The sequence below is a fragment of the Schistocerca gregaria genome, unplaced genomic scaffold (genome assembly GCF_023897955.1).
Source record: "Schistocerca gregaria isolate iqSchGreg1 unplaced genomic scaffold, iqSchGreg1.2 ptg000599l, whole genome shotgun sequence".
Lineage (NCBI taxonomy): Eukaryota > Metazoa > Arthropoda > Insecta > Orthoptera > Acrididae > Schistocerca > Schistocerca gregaria.
In genome coordinates, this window is record NW_026061988.1 from 46,305 (window position 1) to 65,460 (window position 19,156).

Here is a 19,156-nt window from a genome sequence, read left to right on the forward strand (position 1 = left end):
ACAAAGGACAACTTTTTGGACTGTACTGGTATTTTCAGGCCTGTGGCTTGGTAGTATACCTCAGGTTACAAGCGCATACAATTGGCCTAGTTTATATAAGTCATGACAAGTGAGCCATTCCGATACAACTCGGAAAACCTTCTACTTGACATACATGATCTCGGCATGGGACCGGCGTTTTGTGTTTCGAATGGCAATTTGAATAATTCTACAACTGGAGACAGTTACTACAATTTAGGGATAGGTTCAGAACTTCGTTTTTCTGACAACTTGAATAATAAGTCCCTTTCGAATGGCAGTCTTTTCGATACGGGCAATGGTACAGTCGCAGGCGACGTGCAAAAAATGGTGGTGAACTCTCAAAGCAATGTAGATATTCCAGGCTGCTCTGAAGGCACTGTACCATCGACTTATTCTGGTGGCTCTGTCAATTCGAATACAGATGCGAACCAGATTTTATCTAGACGAATCATACAGGGTTCTACGATGAACACGTACGATTCAAGCAAAGTTCAAGAGTGCGACCGTAACTTGGTCGACATAACACATTCTGATTTATATCATGTCAACGGGATATGCGGCGCCGGTGGAAGTAGCAACAACACTGGTATGCCCTCGATCTCTACTTATGACTCTACTCAGTACACTGAAGATGATACTGACGCGCAAAATGCTGCGTCCAATCAACTACAGCCTATTCTCTACCCTATCGGAGGATATGGAGTGTCAAGTTTTTTACCTGTCAATTCTAATGGGACACCAAAACAGTCGTCCTATATTTCTGCCGCCTCTCCGCCGTCCCCGACAACCATGGCCAACAATAGCAGCCATTCGACTAGTGCTGCTACACACTCCTCTATGCAAATCCCTCCGCATAACGTGTACAACATCTGCCGGGGTTATTCGACGCCCTCTTCCTTTCCTGACCGGGTCTATTCGTCGTCTAATTTCAAGCGCGTCGCGGCGAGTGGTGAAAAAGAGAGCAGCAGCGAGCACGAGAACTCTCTGAGCGAACCTGTTGTTCACAACCAACAGAGCGTCGAAAACGTGCCTTCCCCGACTGTCATGCCAGTTTCTTTTGATGGTACCAAATCTATCTACAATAGCAGTGCGGTCATTAGCCCAGAACGCAAAGACATGTATTATGCAGTGAACTTGAGAGGCACTCCAAATGGCAAAAAGGCAGGCGGCAAAGCACCTCTTACGTGCGAGTCTATGTCGCCATTACTGGCACCCGAGGGCGCTGTATCTGATCAAATGTTCTATACCTCTCCACCAAACAATAGGTCTAATAACGTGGCTATGCACATGCCCCAAGGATTCGGCGCACAAGCCGCCACGGGGCCGTTCAAGGAATCCTCACTCCAGCAATACCTGCGTATAGAGGAAAAAGCTGAAGCGACCAGCACCAACACACAAAATGCCAAGTCTGCGGATTTGGATAATTTTCTCGAGGACGCCTATCTTGGTGACGATTATTTCGAGCATAGAAAGAGCAAGAAGCTCAACCCCCTCACTTACGAAGCACTATTTAGCTGCGTTATAGAAAATGCCAAAGGTATTCGAGAGAAATATGTTCGTAGCGACCATCCGAAGGTTCATTCGCTGTCAGAGCTGCCAGGAATGATTTACTTTCTGTTCGTTTCAAGAGGAACAAGAAAGCCACCTCATGTCGGATATCCATTTCGATCTTACACGGACTCTCACTATACTTCTGTCGATAGAGATACACCTATCATATGCAAAGTCAAAGAACGACCATCTTCAGTAGATTTGAAAAACGTCTGGAGATTGTATCATTATTACCTAGGCAACAAAAAAAGAACCCCCAGGAAGAGGAAGCGAACCGTGACGCCAGACGATGATGACTGAACTCTCCTTATCCAGATATGGGTATGTCGTACCTGATTGCGCGTTCTAGTTCTCATCGTGCGCGTGCTCCTCGCGAATTATCCTCTTTAGATCATGGAACATTTTTTTCGGGGGGCTTCTGCTGTTCCCTCGATCGGGGTGTACAGTGCACGCGGCCCCTTCAAATTCAATCCCCGTATGATGTTGACAAGGTCGCGTTAAAGCCTGTTAACCTGTGGGGGTATGTGCGTGTAGGGATGAGTTCGACTTATGTTTTTCAAGGATTTCGAACTGGTGTGTAAAATGTTGTCCGCCAAGTCTGGTGCATTCAGCTACAGACAAGAATTGTACAGCATAAATGACGGCAATAATTATACGTTTATGAGGATAAAATTTTTTACAAGGACGCCATCTGCGCAACAGATGTAAATGTAGTTTCGAATAGTCATGGAGGTACATATTGTGCATGCACGTATGTTGTACACGTTTTAGGCCCTCTCCTCTGGCTTTCATGATGCCCTCGGAACAGGCTGAAAATTCGCGATTCGAATATTCTATTTGCCCGGCATTGGTCAGTCCTGATACGACCGGTATACCCTTTTGTAACGATTACTCTAAGACTTTTTAGAACATTGTGGCAATGAGAGACAGCTTTGTTCTCCAAAACGTCGTCGGTGTATGTGCCATTTGTTATTGAACTCCCGTATGTGTATAATATTATATGCATGCGAAGCAAACCGCAATATCTCCCCATCGATAGCACCTGAGTAAGCGCTTCTCCTGGTCAGACAATTCATGTTGACTTTGGATGACGTGAGGTTAGATTTTGAATGATTATTGTATCGTACAATTCTCGCAATTTTGATAATTTTACAACGTGTTTGGGGCTAATTTTGTTCTAAGCGTAGTAGCACTAACAGAGACCACACCTCTCTCTCTCTATTGCGCCGTTTTGGTTGCCATCTATGCTCTTTCTTCTGAATTCCATTGAATAGCCAGAGAAAAAGTGCACTCGAATACGAGATACCTGAAGACTTTTTGATGGTTACTTGAAACACATTTTAGCTTTTTCAGCAGCAAGAATCAATTGTAGGATGTTTTTGCAATGTGCATCTCGGTCCAGATGCAGGCTATGTGGAGTCATTACGAATCCTTCGAGTGCCGCAATTCAGACGAGGTATCGCTTACCGAGTTGAACGATCTGTATTCAACTTCAAATGCATCCTGAACGGCTCTTTCGGTCCTCTGCAACAAAAATGTTTTAAAACCAAGGGATGTAATAAAATTCGAAAAAGAAAGTGCTATGAATGAGGCAACCGAACCAAAATGCGATTTTTTCTTTGAACGCAAACGCTCAAAATACGAGTCGACAACATGGATATTTGGCCGAGAAATACATGGGTTTGTGTCTTTTTGAATTCTCTACGCTAGGCTAGGTTTTGTGCCTTTTTGTCCCTGTCAAAGAGGCGTGATACTCCAATACCTAAATTTTTTGGCTGTTGAACAATTAAAACGAGTACATCGGCTCAAAGGAACACCAAGGATAAAATTAGGGCAAAAAGAAAAACCAAACTTCTTTGGATACTTCGGATTTGTCTATATGCTGCGCGAATCAAATCTGTGATGCAGACACCTCCGGCTATTGGTTCAATTCGTCTCTCGTTTTCATATGACAGGAGATTTAACCGTTATTTCACGTTTAGAATTCAGTTGACTGCCTCTCTGAAACAACCAGAAAAATATCCCCTAAAAGCAGATTCGATTCACAGTATACTTTAAGTTTCAAGAGGACCATAAAAAACCGGTAAAAGGTGATAGAATGTTTTTGTGAGTACAACTCTTTCCAGCTGTTTTTGCACAAATTCAGAACTTAAATTTGACACATTTTGTTGATTGCGTCCCTCGCCTTTATTTCCTGAGCAAATAGCTAGAGCTAATAGCGAGGCATTGATTAACGGTCTTTCTTTTGACTACGGGCGAACCAAAATTTTTTACTTGCGAATAACAATCTCTTACTCTTTGTGAATCAATGTACAGTTAGATTGGTTCAAAGCTGAACAAAGGATCCGTCTCATGTTAAAAAAGTTGTGTGGTCCCATAATAAATACATACTAATCAAACGACATGCTTTAATATTCCGAAATGGAGAAAACAAAGAGGCCGGTTAGAGCTTGTGTTTAGACGCATACTTTTGACCTTGATAAACATACAATCTGAGGGTTGTGTGTTGTCGTTGTCTTTTTCTCTAGCGTTTGGGAAGGTCTGAGTCGCTCAGTCATATAGAAATTGTAATCTTCGTGAGGAGATGCCAGGTACCAGAAATAGACCCCGATGCATTTGCAAATTCGGTGAAGGAAGCTGAGGTAGGGGTGCCTTTCTACTCTTCTCTGAGAGGGGGAGGGTAGGGGGAGACTTTCTACTGCAGCCGACGCCTACTGCAATGTGTCCATGGATGGAAACGCCTGGTGAGCGAACGTCGAGAGACTTTAGTTCGATACACAAGGCATCACTGAGAGTAGCTGTAAACATAACAGTGAAATTTTTGGTGTAACTCAATTCAGACTACTCCTTACCGGCCTTTTTTTTTAACTGATTTTTTTATTCATATGGAAGAGTCAGATGGATTTAGAAAATGTGACACATGAGGGAATTTAGAAATGGCAATCACATTGAAGCTATCCAGCGCCGCCTTATCGAAATAAGTCCGGATCAAACGCGTCGCCCAAAAGAAAGAATCTAGAGAGCACTTGTGATTCTGATCGAGCCCCATAACCAGTTTAAGCGCCTTCGGTCGGGCGTCTGGATCTCCGTAGACCAAGAGGACTTCAGCAACTAGATACGAAAAACAATGTAAGAAAAAGTAAAAGCATGATCACAGTGTACCACGTCAAACAAACATTATAGTATTGAAGTATAAATATAGTTCTCACCGTGCCATGAATCAGAATAGGTCATTTTTTGTAATCACTTCTGAGATTAAAGACGGTTGAAACTGGCATATTGATAGTGCCACAAAGACAAAACACAAGGATTCAAGGACGCACGCAAAAAGTAACTAAGTTATTAGATAACGGACCTGCTAGTCGGTTCTCGAAGTTGTCGGAAACAAGTTCAAGCCAAGATTCATTGTATAACTTTGGATTGGAGAGATGTGTGATTCCCAGTGTTTGAAGGATAGCGTCGATGGTGGAAGACACGGTTTCTACAGGATGTCTATGATCTACCCACCAGTAAAGGAAGTGACAAATTTTTAGATGGACTTGATGGTTTTGACAGGTTGCGATTTTGATGGCGAGTTTTAAAGATTTCAGTGCAAGTAGAGGCCTGTTTCGCCTGATGTAGACTTCGTAGGACAGTAGGTAACTTTCGACGTCTTCTCCAGGGTATTTTGAGAGAAGACGAGCGTAGTTGGTGGCGTCTTCTAAGGGTTTAGAGGTTTTGGCCAGCAAAAGTCCATGCGGATCGTGATCGTACTTTCCATTCCAAGACTTCGGTTTTTTCATCGATTTGGATGGGAGAGAGCCACCTCCATTCGTAGGCGCGCTGGATGGAGGAATTTCTTGTGCTTCGGCGGTGTTTGAGTTACGTTGTTCTTCCAGTTTCAAGTAACAGAGGATGGCGCCTTTTGCAGCACGACGGAACGGCCTTTGACCGTAGGCGCGTTCCCCGAACCGAAGCACCTCAATATAGGAGCTCATGGCCATGCTTCGCAGGCAATAGTTGTGAAAGTCGTAATATTGATCTTTGATCTCTTGAAAGTGTTCGCTCACTGCCGTAAAATTTTTGAGCGCCTTGGCCAAGTCACCCTGGCGATAGTAACTCTCTGCTAGGTGTATTTCAAACCACATGAACTGCATGCTATAAACGTTATTATAGGTAGAAGTGTCCGTCTTGGAAAACAAATTCACTCTCTTGATCGCCTCATCGACTTTGTCCGCACGTAGCCAGTATTTAACGGATTTATTGTTTAAAAAGCGATCGGACAAATCCAAGAGGCGTGCCTGTTCGACGAGTTCTGCGGCCTTTGAATAGTCTGTGAGTTTCTTGAGTATTTTGGCCTTTAGGAGGTAGAGCTCAATGAGGTTCGGGCTTTGTTCGATGGCCCGGTTGATATAAGACAGTGATTGGTCGTAGTCGTACTTTTCGAGGTAGTGATGTGATAAGAAAAAATAGACCCATATGATCGCTTCAGGGGGTGCCTTTTCGCCCGAATCAGCACCAGGGTCGTCAAGGTTGGGCCAGGTGCCATTTGATTGAAGGCTGCGTTGGAATAGCAGGGCCGCGTCCTCTAGGATTTCGCCGTACTCTGGACGGGAATACAGAGGCTGTAAGATTCTCCAGAGAGAAGGAACGCCCTTTCTGAATTTTTCTTGCATATATCTTAGAAGAGGTTGAAGGACTTTTTCTTTTTCCAACCAATAGAAGATTGGCATCAAGCGAATCATATCCGATTTTGGATGTTCGTCGAGTAAATCTTCGTATATTTTCCCCAGGGTCTCGCGTTGCTCGTCGGACAGAGAGCAGTTGGGGTTACTCAGACCGTCGATCTCGTGAGCCTTCTGATATTGAAAGTGATATGTTGAGTTTTCTGGATTCATGCTTAGCAGTTCTCGATATTGTTTTTTCGCTTGTTCTAAGTTGCCGACTTGAATCAATGCCTCCGCCAAGTATTCTCTGTACAGCACTCGGTCTACTATGCTATCTCCCATTGAATTTAGAAATTTCAGCACAGAGGTATATTGACCAGAGTCTAGAAGTATAAAAGCTTGGTACAGCAGTAGCTCAGATAATTCGTGGCTGGTATCCCATTTTTTGAGAGAATCTTCGTTCCGGAAACAGGCATCATGTACGCTCGTCAACACGCTTAGGGCGAGTTCATACTCTTTGCACAGGTGGGCTGCCACGGCCATTCCGAACCAATTATTTCGAAGATCGCAGCGATGCTCCAGTATCTTCTTCCTCATAATTAGATAGCCTGAATAGTCCCTTATGTGAGCTTGAACAGGCGCCATTTCTCGAAGAATCCGTTCATCGTTAGGATCATGGCTTAGACCCGTCTTGAAGCACAAGCAGGCCATATAGAAACACATATCAACTCTGTACAATACACCCAAAATGTACCACCCAAAACTAGAAGCAATATTTAGGTACAAGCCCTGGCGGGCAAGTTTGTACCCTTCCGCCTGGTGATTCGTTAAATGCTTGATCAAGCCCTTTACACAGATAGTTTCTTAAATACGGATCAATTAATAGCTACGATATACACACGAATAGGCGGACGATCGAAAAATTTTTTGCCCTTTGTCTTCCTGCCGCATCTCTATCGGTACCTCCATGCATCGGGTTTTTTTTCAAAATCGAGTCATTTATTTTGAGCGCTTTTTGATACTTCTTCTTATCGATCAAGTCCTAGTTACATAAATATCCGATTTTTTGTCAAAACCAAATTTGATCGATCCGATATCCTCGCAAGTATTACGCTCGACGCTACTTTCATGAACTCAATCAATGCACTTTGCATGAAAAACCTCTCCTCGCGCCACGTACCATCATGTGCATGAACTGCGTCGTCTCCTGCGGAGACAACGCGCTAGCTAACACCATATCCCTTATCGGCGGTCGGACGTGCTCTAAAGCAACGCACCGAGTACAAAGAGATTACATAAACAAATAAATTTATTAACTTTTTTTTTTCATAATCTAGTAAAAAAAAAAAAAGCGATCCCTAAATGGCGTGCGTGTCTAGTAAAAGCTAAACCGCTTGAAGCCCTCTGCACCCTCATTCAAGGCAATTTTTGATATGTATTTAGATCGATTCGACCGTTGCCATTTTAAACTACCGAAAAAAAACGCGCTGAGGTGACCGCAGTGCATCTTTCTCTTGTCGATTAATCAACCATCCCGAGTTTCGGGACGCTTTCGTGTCGACATGAAATGTACACATGTAGCGAATTTTAATGGACCGGCACATTCCCTTTTGACATTTCACACCCCCGTCTACGTCCTTGTCAAACAAGACACTGCTATTTTGCACGTACCTCAAGAGTCCACCGATCTCTCTCAACCGCGGCTCATGGCAAGTAAATTCGCCTGTTGGCATTCCAGAACGCGACCTATCCACATCTTTGATTAGCCTATGCACTTCGGCACATTTGGACCAAATCAAGACGCAGAACTGCGCTTCTCAGAGCGCGAAACCGCCGAGGCATTTCGACAGGTCAAGAACCAGCTGCTTGAATAAATGACAAAAAATAAAAATCATAAATCTTTTTTACACTTGAAAGTTTACGTTTATCGTCCTATGGAGCCAATGGAACCGCTTGAAGAGGCGGATCACGGAACTGCCGAAAACGATCCAATTGACTCGCAAATAGAAGCCATGATGAAACAGGCCGAGCGAGTTGAACGACAGCGCGGAAACGAAATGTTGACAGGAGTAACGTTTAAAAAGACCAAAAAGAATTTTGAAATTCCAGAAAGTCAGACTGAAGCGAAAATCGACGGGATCGGGAATGCCCATAAAGGAATGGAAAACAGAGACCTGTTAAATTCAGATTTACTGGTACAACTCAAGTGCAAAATAGAAAATTTGGAATTAGAAAAACAGGAAATGTTGAAAAAGGTATGATACAAGATGCGCTCTCATACAATGAAACGAACTTTCTCCTATTTCGCGATGGTACTTACACTTTCAACATCAGCATCAGGCAGAAAAAAATATGCTAAAAATGCAAATTGCTCTGCTAACAGAATCAGATAGGAACACGAATCAGCCAGACGAGTTAGTCACGATGGATAATAAGCTCTTATCGTTGGTGAATGAAATCTGCGAAACAAACAAAAAAATAATATCCTGGTTGCGCCAGGAACGCACAGTTAATTCATGATAAACAAACTCGAATTCGCTTAACTTTTTTTTTCTGTTTCGTTCATTGTGAAAAACAGAGAGATCTCATTCTTTGCGACAGCCTTTAAATGTAGGTCCTTGACATGCAATTGCAGTGATAATATATATTAACAGTATCATTGCCACTGCTATGCAAATGATTGATTTAACATATCTCCATCTCATTGTGTTTTTCATATTGGTTGTCCTTCTCCTGAAATCAATGGAATTGGAAGCAACTTCGTCGGTTTTGCGAAGCGTGTCTTCAATTGCTGCGCCACGTGTTAACGCTTTATCAATGTTATCAATCATAATTTCCTTAACTTCTGCAATTGAATCTTGTAACCTGGATATCCGGTCTACGCTTCCACTTTCATTATGGTGTTCCTAATCGGACCAAGGGCTCAAATGTCAATTTTGTTCCGTGCCGTTGTCCCTAAAAAATCTATAGGAAATGCGTACACTCAATTGTCTCAACACTCGACTGAACTCAGTCTGTGCATAGTAACTAATCGCATCTCTCCATCTGTCACCAAATTGCGCTAAAAAGCGCTTTTTCACCATAGATAAATATACAAAGGGTAGATTTTTCTTTGGGCCGACATCCGAAATACACATAAAAATCAACCCGTCTTCAACCTCATAGTTGAAATAAAAACTGAAAGCACCTTTCTTATTAGGGTTTGTTCAGCGCACTCCTGGAGTGTTAAACAATTCAAAAACTACTCATACCTATCGTAAAAATAGGTTTTCTTTGTATTTGACGTGCTGTCTATATTACTGAGTAAATTCTTGATAAAATTGATATCATTTCCTTGCTTGGTAGAATATTCAGCCAGAATCACGTCACCGCGTGCCACAACAGTGTAAAAAATAGACATCGCCCTGAAAAGGCTTGAGGCCAGTGTAAACCCCTATATAAGCGCAGCTGGCTAATTTAAGATATAGGACAGAAAAAAAGAATTTAAAAGTATCGTATTCACCAATTTTGAATCGTAAAAAAAATTGTGTGTACTTTCTCAGATCAGGATCCAAAAAAAGATGCACCATGTACCTAAGCAAGCGAATCGAATGACCGCAAATTTTTCGAGGCGAGTCACAGGGTTCATAAATAGAACCACTTGTGCAGAAGAAGTGCAGCCCCCTTCGCGCCATAACGTGTTACTTTGTGTGCGCACAAAAAAACCAGCTCATATACGCGTCATGTAACATCATAACAAAAAAAGATCGAAGCGAACGACAATCTGTAACGACTGGACGCAAAACATTCAACATCGCGCACATAGACAACACCCATGTTCGAAGACGTATGAACAAAAAAAACGCAGCCATAAGAGAGATCGCAAATAATTTGCTCGAACATATAGCGCTCTTGTAATCGCTCGATGCCTGCACCGCTCGCACACTATGCAATAGAAAAGCGCTCAACATTCTTTGCATGCTACATATGTATATATATGTATATATATTTTATATAAACACAACCAACTTCCTCGAATTTCTGTTTGGACACAAATGCTTTTTCAAACAGTCAATTTCGAGCTCCTGCTTGCAGCCGATACAAATCACATCTTTAAAGGCGGAACATGATTTAATCGTTTTCGAGTTTAGCTCGTTGAACGGAAGAGCTCGGTCGTGCATCATCATATGAGCAGAGTACAAAGAAATATGAATGGATTTCATACAACATGCACAATTGAGCAAATTATAGCTACACTTTTTCATGTGTTTTTGGTATTCTCGGCTCGTGTTCAAAATTGCTTTTCTGCATCCCAGATAAGCCAGCGGACATGATCTTCTGGACCTTGAACACACTTCGTAGTGATCCTTTATGCAATGGGCTTCGAGTGACGTTCCACAATATTCGCAAGGTCTGATGACTCTTGTGTGCTCGTCGTGAACAGGGGGAAAAACCGTCATCTTTTGATCGTAAGCTGTTTTAATCGTCGATTTTAAAGCAGAAAACTTGAATTTCGTCTGAGCCAGTTGAAGCGTATGCTCGGACATGGTGTGATTTCCAATTTTAAGCACCCTGAGATTCCGACCTAGAGGAGAGGATCGGAGCTGCTCGTAGAAACAATCATTTAAGTGTCGATAACTTGAGTCGTGGACGTAAATTTCCAAGTGGTGGATAGTCTGATTTTGAAGCAATTCTCTTACTTGTCGACAAGCACGGAAGGTCTTCACATTGACCACTAACGTCTTCAAATGAGTCAGTTTGTCTAAAGAGGGGAGTTCATTCGTGCTTTGAAGCTTGACGATGTTCAAGGTTTCGAGCGTAGGGGGAAACCCGTAGTTTTGAGGATATTGTACCTTCATACACTGAAGAGAAGGAAACAGGTGAGAAACGTCAACTCCGCTTAGAGATCCGTTCAAAATTACCAACGTTTTGACGTTTCTAAATGCCTGATATGCGTTGTTGATTCGCCGATACTGGCCATACTGGTAGTGGATAGAAATGGGCTGGGTCATAAAAGTCTTGTTGAACTTATCGTCTAATTCCAAATGGAAAAACTCTAAGGTTCCACTATCTGGTATGTACCAAGTGTAGTTTGTGTTGGAATTGAAACGCCTCCGGAGCAAAATCTTCAAATGTTTCAGCTGAGACAGCGTGGCCAGCTCAGGAAAAATAGGCTCCAATTCCAACACTAGGTGCGTGAGATTCGGCGCGGACTTCAAGTTTAAATACCGAGAGCACATATAATCCACCAGATAATTTGTCATGCAGGGCGTTTTGTGAAGCGTGACTAAGTGCAGGTAGGGGTACTCAGGCGTTCCGCCATTGCGAAACCTAAATGTCTCAAATATTCGAATGACCTCGTTGTCGCTCCCAGCGTAATAGAAATTGACCGTGTCTCTTTTCAGGTGAAAGGAGGTGCTAAAAAGAAACAATTAAAACGGTTTCCAAATGGCGAAAAAAGCAAATTCAATTGATTACGCACAAAGTTTTGACAACTATGTTGTTCCAGGTCTTGCACACGGCTGCGGCGGCTATTTTGTCTTTAATGCTGAGATAAGACATAATATTCAAAAAAATGTTGAAGGAACAAGAACGCTCAAAAAGATTCATTGTTGCGAGCATTGCACTAAACCAAAAAGAACTCGTTATTGTTCGTCTTTTTCATTCCTCTTCGTAGCAACAGCTCGCGAAAAATAACAGCCCGCTTCCAAACAAATACTTGCTCGCACACCTATCCAGATATAAGCTTACCCACCTCGACGAGCCAAATCGGTTGAAAACACCCTCCAAGCCAATTTCCAGTAAAACTGAAAATACCAAAATTCAACATTGCAAAAGTCCAGCTCTTATTTACACGCATATCGACTGTTTATCGGTAATGAGGTAATTTCTCCAATTGTTGACGAAATTTCTCCATAACGGCTAACTTGATCGTTATCGGCCGTTTCTCAGTTCCAAAGTGCAATGCGCTCGTCCTTTCTGGTTTGGCGCGAAGGCGAGAGGAAGCTCATCTTCGCGGTAGTTCTGAGTAACGTGAACTGTCCGCCTCGCGCGCTTGGCGCGGGCCGAGGGCGGCTGGAGACTGAGCGAGCGCAGACGCATCAATTGAGACGCCAGAAAACGGAGGAATTGAAGATGGCTCGGGCTCGACTCGGCGACGCGCCACGAACAACCTCGATGCACCGAGTCCGTGGTGATGTGACAGGAGAAGCCTAAGAACTGCTGGCAAGACGCGAACAAAGTCGCGTTCGCGTATTTTCGTGAGCGGCAGAGTGATAAAAAACCGGAATTGGCAAATTTTGAGGCGGTCGCGATCATCAGGTCATCATAAATTGGAAAATTTTTTATTGAAGAGTGCACAAAGGCTTTTCCACGCCGTAGTCTTGGGGGTTTACAAAAAAATTTTAAATTGCAGGGCAGAAGACAAATTCCGCGCGGCCGCATAGAATTCGCGGAATTCACGCTGTCACAAAGTGGAGTTCAATTAGAATGAGTTTTGGCAGGTTTGACAGAAGTTCTCATAGGATATCTTCTCCAGTTTGGGTTGTAATCAAACGAATTGATGGACGGAAGCGGCTTTTCGAAAAAGTATCGATGGTTGATGGCAGCGGATGCAGTAATCCGTTGATTGGGATTGTAATGGAGCATTTTTTTGATGAGGTCCATGGCGGCATCTCCGTACGGAAGAAGTTTTTGTGTCCAATCGTGAGCCGGGTGCTGAATGGCTAGCTCTTGATACCTGTTCCAATATGGTAATTTGACGCATTCCGGCCACACACTCGGTTTTAGAGGTCCTAAAATGTTGCCGATTTTTATCAACTGATTGTCTTGAAAACTTTGATTCATTCTTTCTTCGCCCGGAAATATTGGCGCACAAGTCATCAACTCGGCAAAAATGCACCCTATGGCCCACATGTCAATCGCGCGCGTGTAATGTCTCGTCCCCAGTAGCAGTTCCGGCGCTCGGTACCAAATGGTCACCACCAACCCATTTTCGCTCAAAGGGCACAAAGGCGCCTGAAAAATGCGCGCCAAGCCCAAATCTGCCACCTTCACCACACCCTCGTCCTTTCCCTCGCCCATGACAAGTACATTGGACGGTTTCATATCGCGGTGAATCACCCAGTTCGTGTGCAGGTAATTAATCCCGTTCAGAATCTGCCAGAGAAAAGATTTCACCATGCCCTCTGAAATGGGTGTTTTGAAATCTCGGTGCCATTTTATGATTTCCTAACCCATTTAGCAGTCTTTTCCCCGAATGAAAAGAAAACATAAAATCTATTCTGGAAGACGTACATTGAGATCGTATTCCGCATATTCAAACACGATGTATAGATCTCTGTTCACTGGGTCGACAAATATGTCCTCCAAGTGGACCATGTTCTGGTTGTCAATCTCGCGCAAAAGCTGAGAAAACCAAAACGTCAATACAAAGCTTTCTGTTCCTAACCAGAAAAGTCACCGCGTTGACCTCTTTTTTACCAACAGGGGCCTGCATACCGCGATTTCCCTGCATATTGTGGACGTGATGATTTCACCATCCTTATTCTTCTTAAATGTTTTTATAGCGACGAGCTTTTTGTCTTTAACGGCGGCCGCCCTAGAAACGTTCCCAAATGCGCCAGATCCAATCACGTATTCAATTTCATAAAGGTCCCTGATATTTCGCTTGAGACAAGAGGTGGGTCTTTCCATGCAAGGAAAAATGCATACACGTCGCTCAACGCGCGCCTGAACGGAGTATGTGCCTGTGCTTTTTGCAGCGAGAAAAATAATAATTTTTTAAAAAATCGCGCCTGCGCAACCTTCGTCCACGCAGCGCGTCTGTGCCCTCGCGAGACGAGAAGAGAGCGGCGTGCTCTGTAGGAACGCGGCAGGGAACGAAAGAAGACGCACGGAACGAAACCCTCAACCGCGCCCTTCACCGCACGAGAAGCGGTCTGACATGCCGGCCACACCGGTCATCGGCGAGCGCGAAGCACCCAAGAAGGGGCAAAAACTGTGTCCCTATGTTCGCCAATTCGGGGATTTTTTGTTGTAACACTTTTCCGTTCGATGCGCGGCCTCCAAAAAAAAAAAAAAAAAACTTGAGCGGAGGGGGGGCTGCACACAAGAAAAAAACTATAAAACACGCCAGATTAAAATTAGAACTGTGAACTCAACAGCTGAGTAGCCAACGAGATGACATTCTTTCCGTTCGAAATGCCTCGATCGGTCACGCGTAGCGCGTGAGTTTTGCGCGGGGATAGACGCCGTTGAGTGCTTTGTTTTCGGAACGTTCAGACAAAAAGAAGGGTAATTGCTCTAAACCAGGAAAGACCTGGGATTCGTCGACAGAAAAAAAAAACCGTTTTTTATCTGTTTTGCGTACCTAACGCGGGCAAACGTTGGGGAAATGCTCGTATTGCAAGATGACAATCATTCCCTAGGGAAAATTATATGCGATCCTATTCATGGACACATCAGGGTGCCGTCATATTGTTTAGAGATCATTGGTACGGAGGTTGGCTGCTGCTTGAGGTGGCAAAAAAAATCTACTAAACCAAGAACTTTGTGTTTTTGTTCTTAGACACGCCTGAGTTTCAGCGTTTGAGAGACTTGAAGCAGCTCGGAGTCACTCAGTACATATTCCCAGGTGCCGTGCATACGAGGTTCGAGCATTGCGTCGGTGTTTCGGTGCTTGCCAATAAACTGATTCGACAAATCAAGCGCCGCCAGCCAGAGCTACACATCTCGGACCGCGACGTCCGATGCGTGACGCTCGCCGGGCTGTGCCACGACCTCGGACACGGCCCGTTCTCGCACCTCTTCGAGACGTGGTTCCGTCGCCAAAACTTGAACTTCGACCACGAAATCATGTCTCTGAGGCTCCTGGAGTACCTCGTCGACGAAAACGGCATCGACATCGAGCGCGAGGACATAAGGTTCATTCAAGACTTGATCAGGGGGCAGCCGAAGAACGCCGCGAGCAGCTCGATGGAGGACAGGACGTGGATTTATCAGATCGTGGCCAATCGTCACAATTCGATCGACGTTGACAAGTGGGATTATCTCGCCAGAGACTGCTACTCCCTCGGCATAAAGAGCAGCTACGACTTCTCCAGACTGATGAAGTTCAACAAGGTCATCAACGGAGAGATAAGCTTTCACGCCAAAGAGGCGTACAACATCTACGAGATGTTTCACACGCGCTACAGCCTGTTCAAGTTGGTTTACCTTCACAGAGTGGGCAAGGCTATCGAGTACATGCTGTGCGACGCCTTTCAGCTAGCAGACGAGCACATGAAAATCAAGGAGAGAACGCAGGACATAGCGGAGTACTCGAGACTTACCGATGGCATTCTGAGAGAGATCGAGTTTTCCAAGTCTCCGAGCTTGAGGGCCTCGCGAGAGATTATTCGGAGGCTGAGAAAACGCGACCTATACAAGATGAGCTACGAGGCGCTGTTTCACGCGCAGGAGAGCGAGCTGGAATCCATCAAATCGAGCGACCTGATCGACGCGGGGCTGAACCTGCCCCCGGATCTCCCGAGACTCAGTCCGGGAGACGTGATCGTCGGCTCGTTCGATTGCAACTACGCGAAGCTCGACAAAGACCCGGTCCAATACGTCAAGTTTTACAACCGACAAACCGACAACGTCAGCTTCAGCCTCCAAAAGGAGAGGGTGTCGCTCCTCATTCCATACACTTTCAACGAGAAGTGCCTGAGAGTCTATTGCACCGACGCCAGCAAGGTCTCGTCCTCTCGGTTGGCCATGCGAGAGCTCCTGAAGTCGAAGAACATACAGGGCCAAGTTGTACAGTAGCGCGGCAAATAAAAGCCACAAAACGAAAAAAAAACAAACAAAAAAAAGAAAGCGCGGAAAGGCCCCTCTTCCCCGCGCTTCGGCCAGCGCCCCCGTCACAGAGGCACCTTGGTGATAGTTTGCCGGTTGGCGCTGAGCTTGAATCCGGCGTTGCGGAAAATTTCGGAGCAGTAGAAGGGCGAGAAGTCGGTGACGTCGAACTGCTCTTTGGCTCTCATTTCGAGCTCGGACGAGTCGATGCTGAGAGAGGGGGGCAGGCGAGCGTGCTTCATCCGGTATTGCAACACGTGCTCGTTGTAGATCTGAGCGAGCAGGGCCATCATGATTTCGTTGTGGTCTTTTTTGTAGACCAAATACTTGCGGAATTTTTTTTTGAGCGTGTGCATCACGCTCCATTTCTGAGACTGAATGAACGAATTCAGCATGGAACGGATCGCCATGTCGATGTCGTCGTCCGTGCACACTTCGCGCAGGTGCATTTTAGCGTGCGCCTCTGACATGCGCAGCATGCTTTCCACGTGCCTGACCGTCATGGGAACGCCTCCGTGTCGACCCTCCCTCCTCATTTCGACGTACACGCTCATGATCTTGTTCACGTTGGCCTGGTTGGTGATCCGCGGGTGCACGTGCTTGCGCGCGTAGTAGATGTACTTTCGCAGCAGCCCTTGGGGAATCGGACCGCCCTCCTCCCACGACCGGAACTCGTCTCCGCCTCGCCCTCCACCACCAGCGGCGGGCGAGCACTCCTCCGAGCCGCGCAGAGGGTGGCTCCGCTGGTGGGACTCGGCGACGAACTGCGCCAGCACGCGGTCCGCCTGCACGTCCACAACATCGCGCAAAATGCAGGTGATGTCAAAGCGCGACAAGATCGACTCGAGCAATTCGACGTTCTTCGAAAAAGGGAGCGACACGTCGTACCGACCTCTGATGGGATTCGCCGCTGCGACGACTGAGCAGCGTGCCTGAAGCGTCGTCACGATCCCCGCCTTCGAAATCGATATGCTCTGCTGCTCCATCGCCTCGTGAATCGACGTGCGGTCCTTGTCGTTCATCTTGTCAAATTCGTCGATGATGCACATCCCGCGATCCGCAAGCACCAGTGCGCCTCCCTCCAACGTGAACTCCCGCGTCACCGGGTCCTTCCTCACCGCCGCCGTCAATCCCACCGCCGACGCCCCCTGACCAGTCGTGTACACCGACCGGTGAGCCGTGTTCTTCAAATACTTCAAAAATTGCGATTTGGCCGTTCCAGGATCGCCAATCAGCAACACATTGATGTCCCCTCTCGTCCGGTGACTCCCCTCCAACTCCTTGGGCTCCCCTCCGAACAGCGCCAGCGCGAGACTCATCTTGACGTCCAAGTGCCCGTAAATGCTCGGCGCAATCGACTCCGCGATCCTCTGACCTATCGCCCCGTCCTTCGACATCCGACGAAACAACTTCTCCTCCTCCTCCGTCACGTACACCGTGTCGTACCCCACCTCCGACTTCTGCACGTAATTCGCCTCGATGACCGTCTTGAACACCGGAAACCCGTGCTTAACGTTCAAATACCGGTCGCGCCGATTCTGAAGAACACCCGTAATCTCGACCTCGTCCCCCGGACGAGCGCTGTCCACCAAGTCGCTCACCAATATCACCTCCTTACTCCTCGGCAACCTGCCCGGCGGAATCGCACTCGGCGACTCCTGCAACGTCACCCGCTGGTAATTCCGGAACACCGTCTTCTCCATGTTCATCGCGAACGGACCAAACGCCTGGCAACTGCTGCACGCAATCGGACGCACCTCCTTCGCCGCGCTCTCCTGCGCGTACGGACCCAGCAAAAACCCGCACTGCTGGCAATCGTAGTACGTAAACAACAGCTGCGAAAACACCGTCGACCTTCTCGTCACCACTCCAGCAACCCGAATCAGCGCGTTCAAGTGTATCTGCCTCAAATCTCGCAACCGATCGCACACCGGTAAATCTGCAATCCGCACGAAAATCTGTTCGCAAATGTTCGCGTAATTCGGAAACTCTCTCAAAACCTCCGACTGAGCCGCCTCATTGAAAATCTGAAGCATCTCCGTGGGCACCTCAACCACCCACGTAGCCAACACCGGCACCTGCTCGCCACCAGACAAATGCAACCAAGAAACCACCAAACTAGACTGATTGTTCTTAGCCATCTCGTTGATGCGCTGTTTGTACACCAAAACGCCCTTCTCGTCTCTAAACACCCTCAAAAACCTCTTGAACCTCCTCAGGATGGCACTCCTCCCCACCGTAGACACGTACTCTCGCAACGACCCCTGCACCTGCTCCACCCCCAGCTCTTCCAACGCGTCCTCTCCCTCCTCCTCGCTCGACGCCCCCGCTTCGTCGAGCTCGCCCAACTCGTCCACCCCTCCGCCACCCCCTCGACTCAACCCCAAATCCGACAACAAATGCATGGGCAAACCCCCAAAACGAGCGAACGCCCGCGACTGCGCCGCCCCTCGACCCTCGCGCTTGTCCCTCTCAGCCAAGTACTTCTCCACCTCCAACCTCTCCGCCCGACCAAGCGGGTCATACTCCCCCTCGGACAAGTCCTCGGAACTGTACCGGTCCAGCTCCGGTATCTTCTCGTAATCCCTTCACCAGGCAAATCACCGTCAAAAGCGCGCGCGTCAATCACCGGTCGAGAAAAACTGCGAAATCGTACGCACTCTCTTTTCAAACAACAAAACCCAATCCAACCCCCCGCGCCGGTACAACTCGCTCTCTCCCGCAGGACACGCACTTTTTAACCAAATCCTCGTCAAAAATGTCCTCTCCTTCCGACTCGCTCGAAACGCCCCCTTCCAACTCTCCTTCGCCTCCTATATATCCATCTATCTCCTCTTCAACCTCGTCTTCGGACGCTCCCTCATTCAATTCCTCCTCGCCCTCCTCGGACTCGGAACTCAGACTCTGAGCATCCAATCCGTCTCTAAACGCATCTTGAGGCGGCGGTAAGGGCTGAAGCAGTCGCCAAACAAAGAGAACAACGTTCAGCTCAGTGGCTTCGCATAACGCTTTCCGTAAAACTAACTGTAGCAAGTACCATTCGCCCTGAGTCACGGCCGGCTAAACCGTTAATAGCCCAGCAAAAATGACAAAAATACTTGTCGAAACGCGTTTTTTCATAA

The 19,156-nt window shown here is 46.4% G+C and overlaps 5 protein-coding genes and 1 long non-coding RNA gene across 7 annotated transcripts; 1 reads left to right on the top strand and 5 right to left on the bottom strand.

The window, feature by feature from the left end:
• Positions 1 to 4,428: 4,428 nt before the first annotated feature.
• On the bottom strand, positions 4,429 to 8,109 carry LOC126316815 (uncharacterized). Of its 2 annotated transcripts, none has more exons than XM_049992908.1 (5): positions 7,890 to 8,109; positions 7,399 to 7,481; positions 7,182 to 7,260; positions 4,928 to 7,081; positions 4,429 to 4,683 (listed from the first exon to the last, which is right to left on the bottom strand). In XM_049992908.1, the coding sequence occupies exons 2-5, from the start codon at positions 7,453 to 7,455 to the stop codon at positions 4,454 to 4,456; spliced, it is 2,520 nt and encodes an 839-aa protein (XP_049848865.1). In that variant the 5' UTR covers positions 7,456 to 7,481; positions 7,890 to 8,109; the 3' UTR covers positions 4,429 to 4,453. The 2 variants fall into 2 exon arrangements, with proteins under 2 accessions (XP_049848865.1, XP_049848866.1); XM_049992909.1 differs by having other exon boundaries at positions 4,430 to 4,683; positions 4,928 to 6,865; positions 7,890 to 8,094.
• Positions 8,110 to 8,752: 643 nt separating this feature from the next.
• LOC126316816 (uncharacterized) lies at positions 8,753 to 9,833 on the bottom strand. The gene is made up of 3 exons (XR_007556283.1): positions 9,470 to 9,833; positions 9,200 to 9,395; positions 8,753 to 9,124 (listed from the first exon to the last, which is right to left on the bottom strand). It is a non-coding gene; the product is annotated as an uncharacterized LOC126316816 (long non-coding RNA).
• Positions 9,834 to 10,086: 253 nt separating this feature from the next.
• Positions 10,087 to 12,006, bottom strand: LOC126316766 (uncharacterized). Its single transcript, XM_049992860.1, has 3 exons — positions 11,953 to 12,006; positions 11,680 to 11,823; positions 10,087 to 11,615 (listed from the first exon to the last, which is right to left on the bottom strand). Exons 2-3 carry the CDS (start codon positions 11,817 to 11,819, stop codon positions 10,208 to 10,210), a joined length of 1,548 nt encoding a protein of 515 aa, XP_049848817.1. The 5' UTR covers positions 11,820 to 11,823; positions 11,953 to 12,006; the 3' UTR covers positions 10,087 to 10,207.
• Positions 12,007 to 12,516: 510 nt separating this feature from the next.
• Positions 12,517 to 14,200, bottom strand: LOC126316777 (probable cyclin-dependent kinase 8). Its single transcript, XM_049992870.1, has 3 exons — positions 13,698 to 14,200; positions 13,494 to 13,604; positions 12,517 to 13,427 (listed from the first exon to the last, which is right to left on the bottom strand). The coding sequence occupies exons 1-3, from the start codon at positions 13,890 to 13,892 to the stop codon at positions 12,678 to 12,680; spliced, it is 1,056 nt and encodes a 351-aa protein (XP_049848827.1). The 5' UTR covers positions 13,893 to 14,200; the 3' UTR covers positions 12,517 to 12,677.
• A 385-nt stretch (positions 14,201 to 14,585) lies between these two features.
• On the top strand, positions 14,586 to 16,056 carry LOC126316803 (deoxynucleoside triphosphate triphosphohydrolase SAMHD1 homolog). The gene is made up of 2 exons (XM_049992895.1): positions 14,586 to 14,692; positions 14,767 to 16,056. The coding sequence occupies exons 1-2, from the start codon at positions 14,593 to 14,595 to the stop codon at positions 16,002 to 16,004; spliced, it is 1,338 nt and encodes a 445-aa protein (XP_049848852.1). The 5' UTR covers positions 14,586 to 14,592; the 3' UTR covers positions 16,005 to 16,056.
• A 24-nt stretch (positions 16,057 to 16,080) lies between these two features.
• LOC126316825 (DNA replication licensing factor MCM2-like) lies at positions 16,081 to 19,098 on the bottom strand. The gene is made up of 3 exons (XM_049992920.1): positions 19,072 to 19,098; positions 18,769 to 18,986; positions 16,081 to 18,620 (listed from the first exon to the last, which is right to left on the bottom strand). The coding sequence occupies exons 1-3, from the start codon at positions 19,072 to 19,074 to the stop codon at positions 16,100 to 16,102; spliced, it is 2,742 nt and encodes a 913-aa protein (XP_049848877.1). The 5' UTR covers positions 19,075 to 19,098; the 3' UTR covers positions 16,081 to 16,099.
• Between the last annotated feature and the right edge of the window lie 58 nt (positions 19,099 to 19,156).

Bases quoted from the DNA above. Each gene is read 5' to 3' on its own strand.
- LOC126316815 (XM_049992908.1), bottom strand. From the start codon at position 7,455: ATGGTGTTAGCTAGCGCGTTGTCTCCGCAGGAGACGACGCAGTTCATG. The intron at 7,261-7,398 runs GTACGTGGCGCG...TTATGTAACTAG, and splicing joins CGCAGTTCATGCACATGATG to GACTTGATCGATAAGAAGAA. The intron at 7,082-7,181 runs GTACCGATAGAG...TCCGTATTTAAG, and splicing joins AAAAAACCCGATGCATGGAG to AAACTATCTGTGTAAAGGGC.
- LOC126316766 (XM_049992860.1), bottom strand. From the start codon at position 11,819: ATGCTCGCAACAATGAATCTTTTTGAGCGTTCTTGTTCCTTCAACATT. The intron at 11,616-11,679 runs GTGCGTAATCAA...GTTTCTTTTTAG, and splicing joins AACATAGTTGTCAAAACTTT to CACCTCCTTTCACCTGAAAA.
- LOC126316777 (XM_049992870.1), bottom strand. From the start codon at position 13,892: ATGGAAAGACCCACCTCTTGTCTCAAGCGAAATATCAGGGACCTTTAT. The intron at 13,605-13,697 runs GTATGCAGGCCC...TGGTTTTCTCAG, and splicing joins CAATATGCAGGGAAATCGCG to CTTTTGCGCGAGATTGACAA. The intron at 13,428-13,493 runs GTACGTCTTCCA...TAAATGGGTTAG, and splicing joins ATGCGGAATACGATCTCAAT to GAAATCATAAAATGGCACCG.
- LOC126316803 (XM_049992895.1), top strand. From the start codon at position 14,593: ATGCTCGTATTGCAAGATGACAATCATTCCCTAGGGAAAATTATATGC. The intron at 14,693-14,766 runs GTACGGAGGTTG...TTTTGTTCTTAG, and splicing joins ATATTGTTTAGAGATCATTG to ACACGCCTGAGTTTCAGCGT.
- LOC126316825 (XM_049992920.1), bottom strand. The intron at 18,621-18,768 runs GTGCGTGTCCTG...TGCCTGGTGAAG, and splicing joins GACGAGGATTTGGTTAAAAA to GGATTACGAGAAGATACCGG.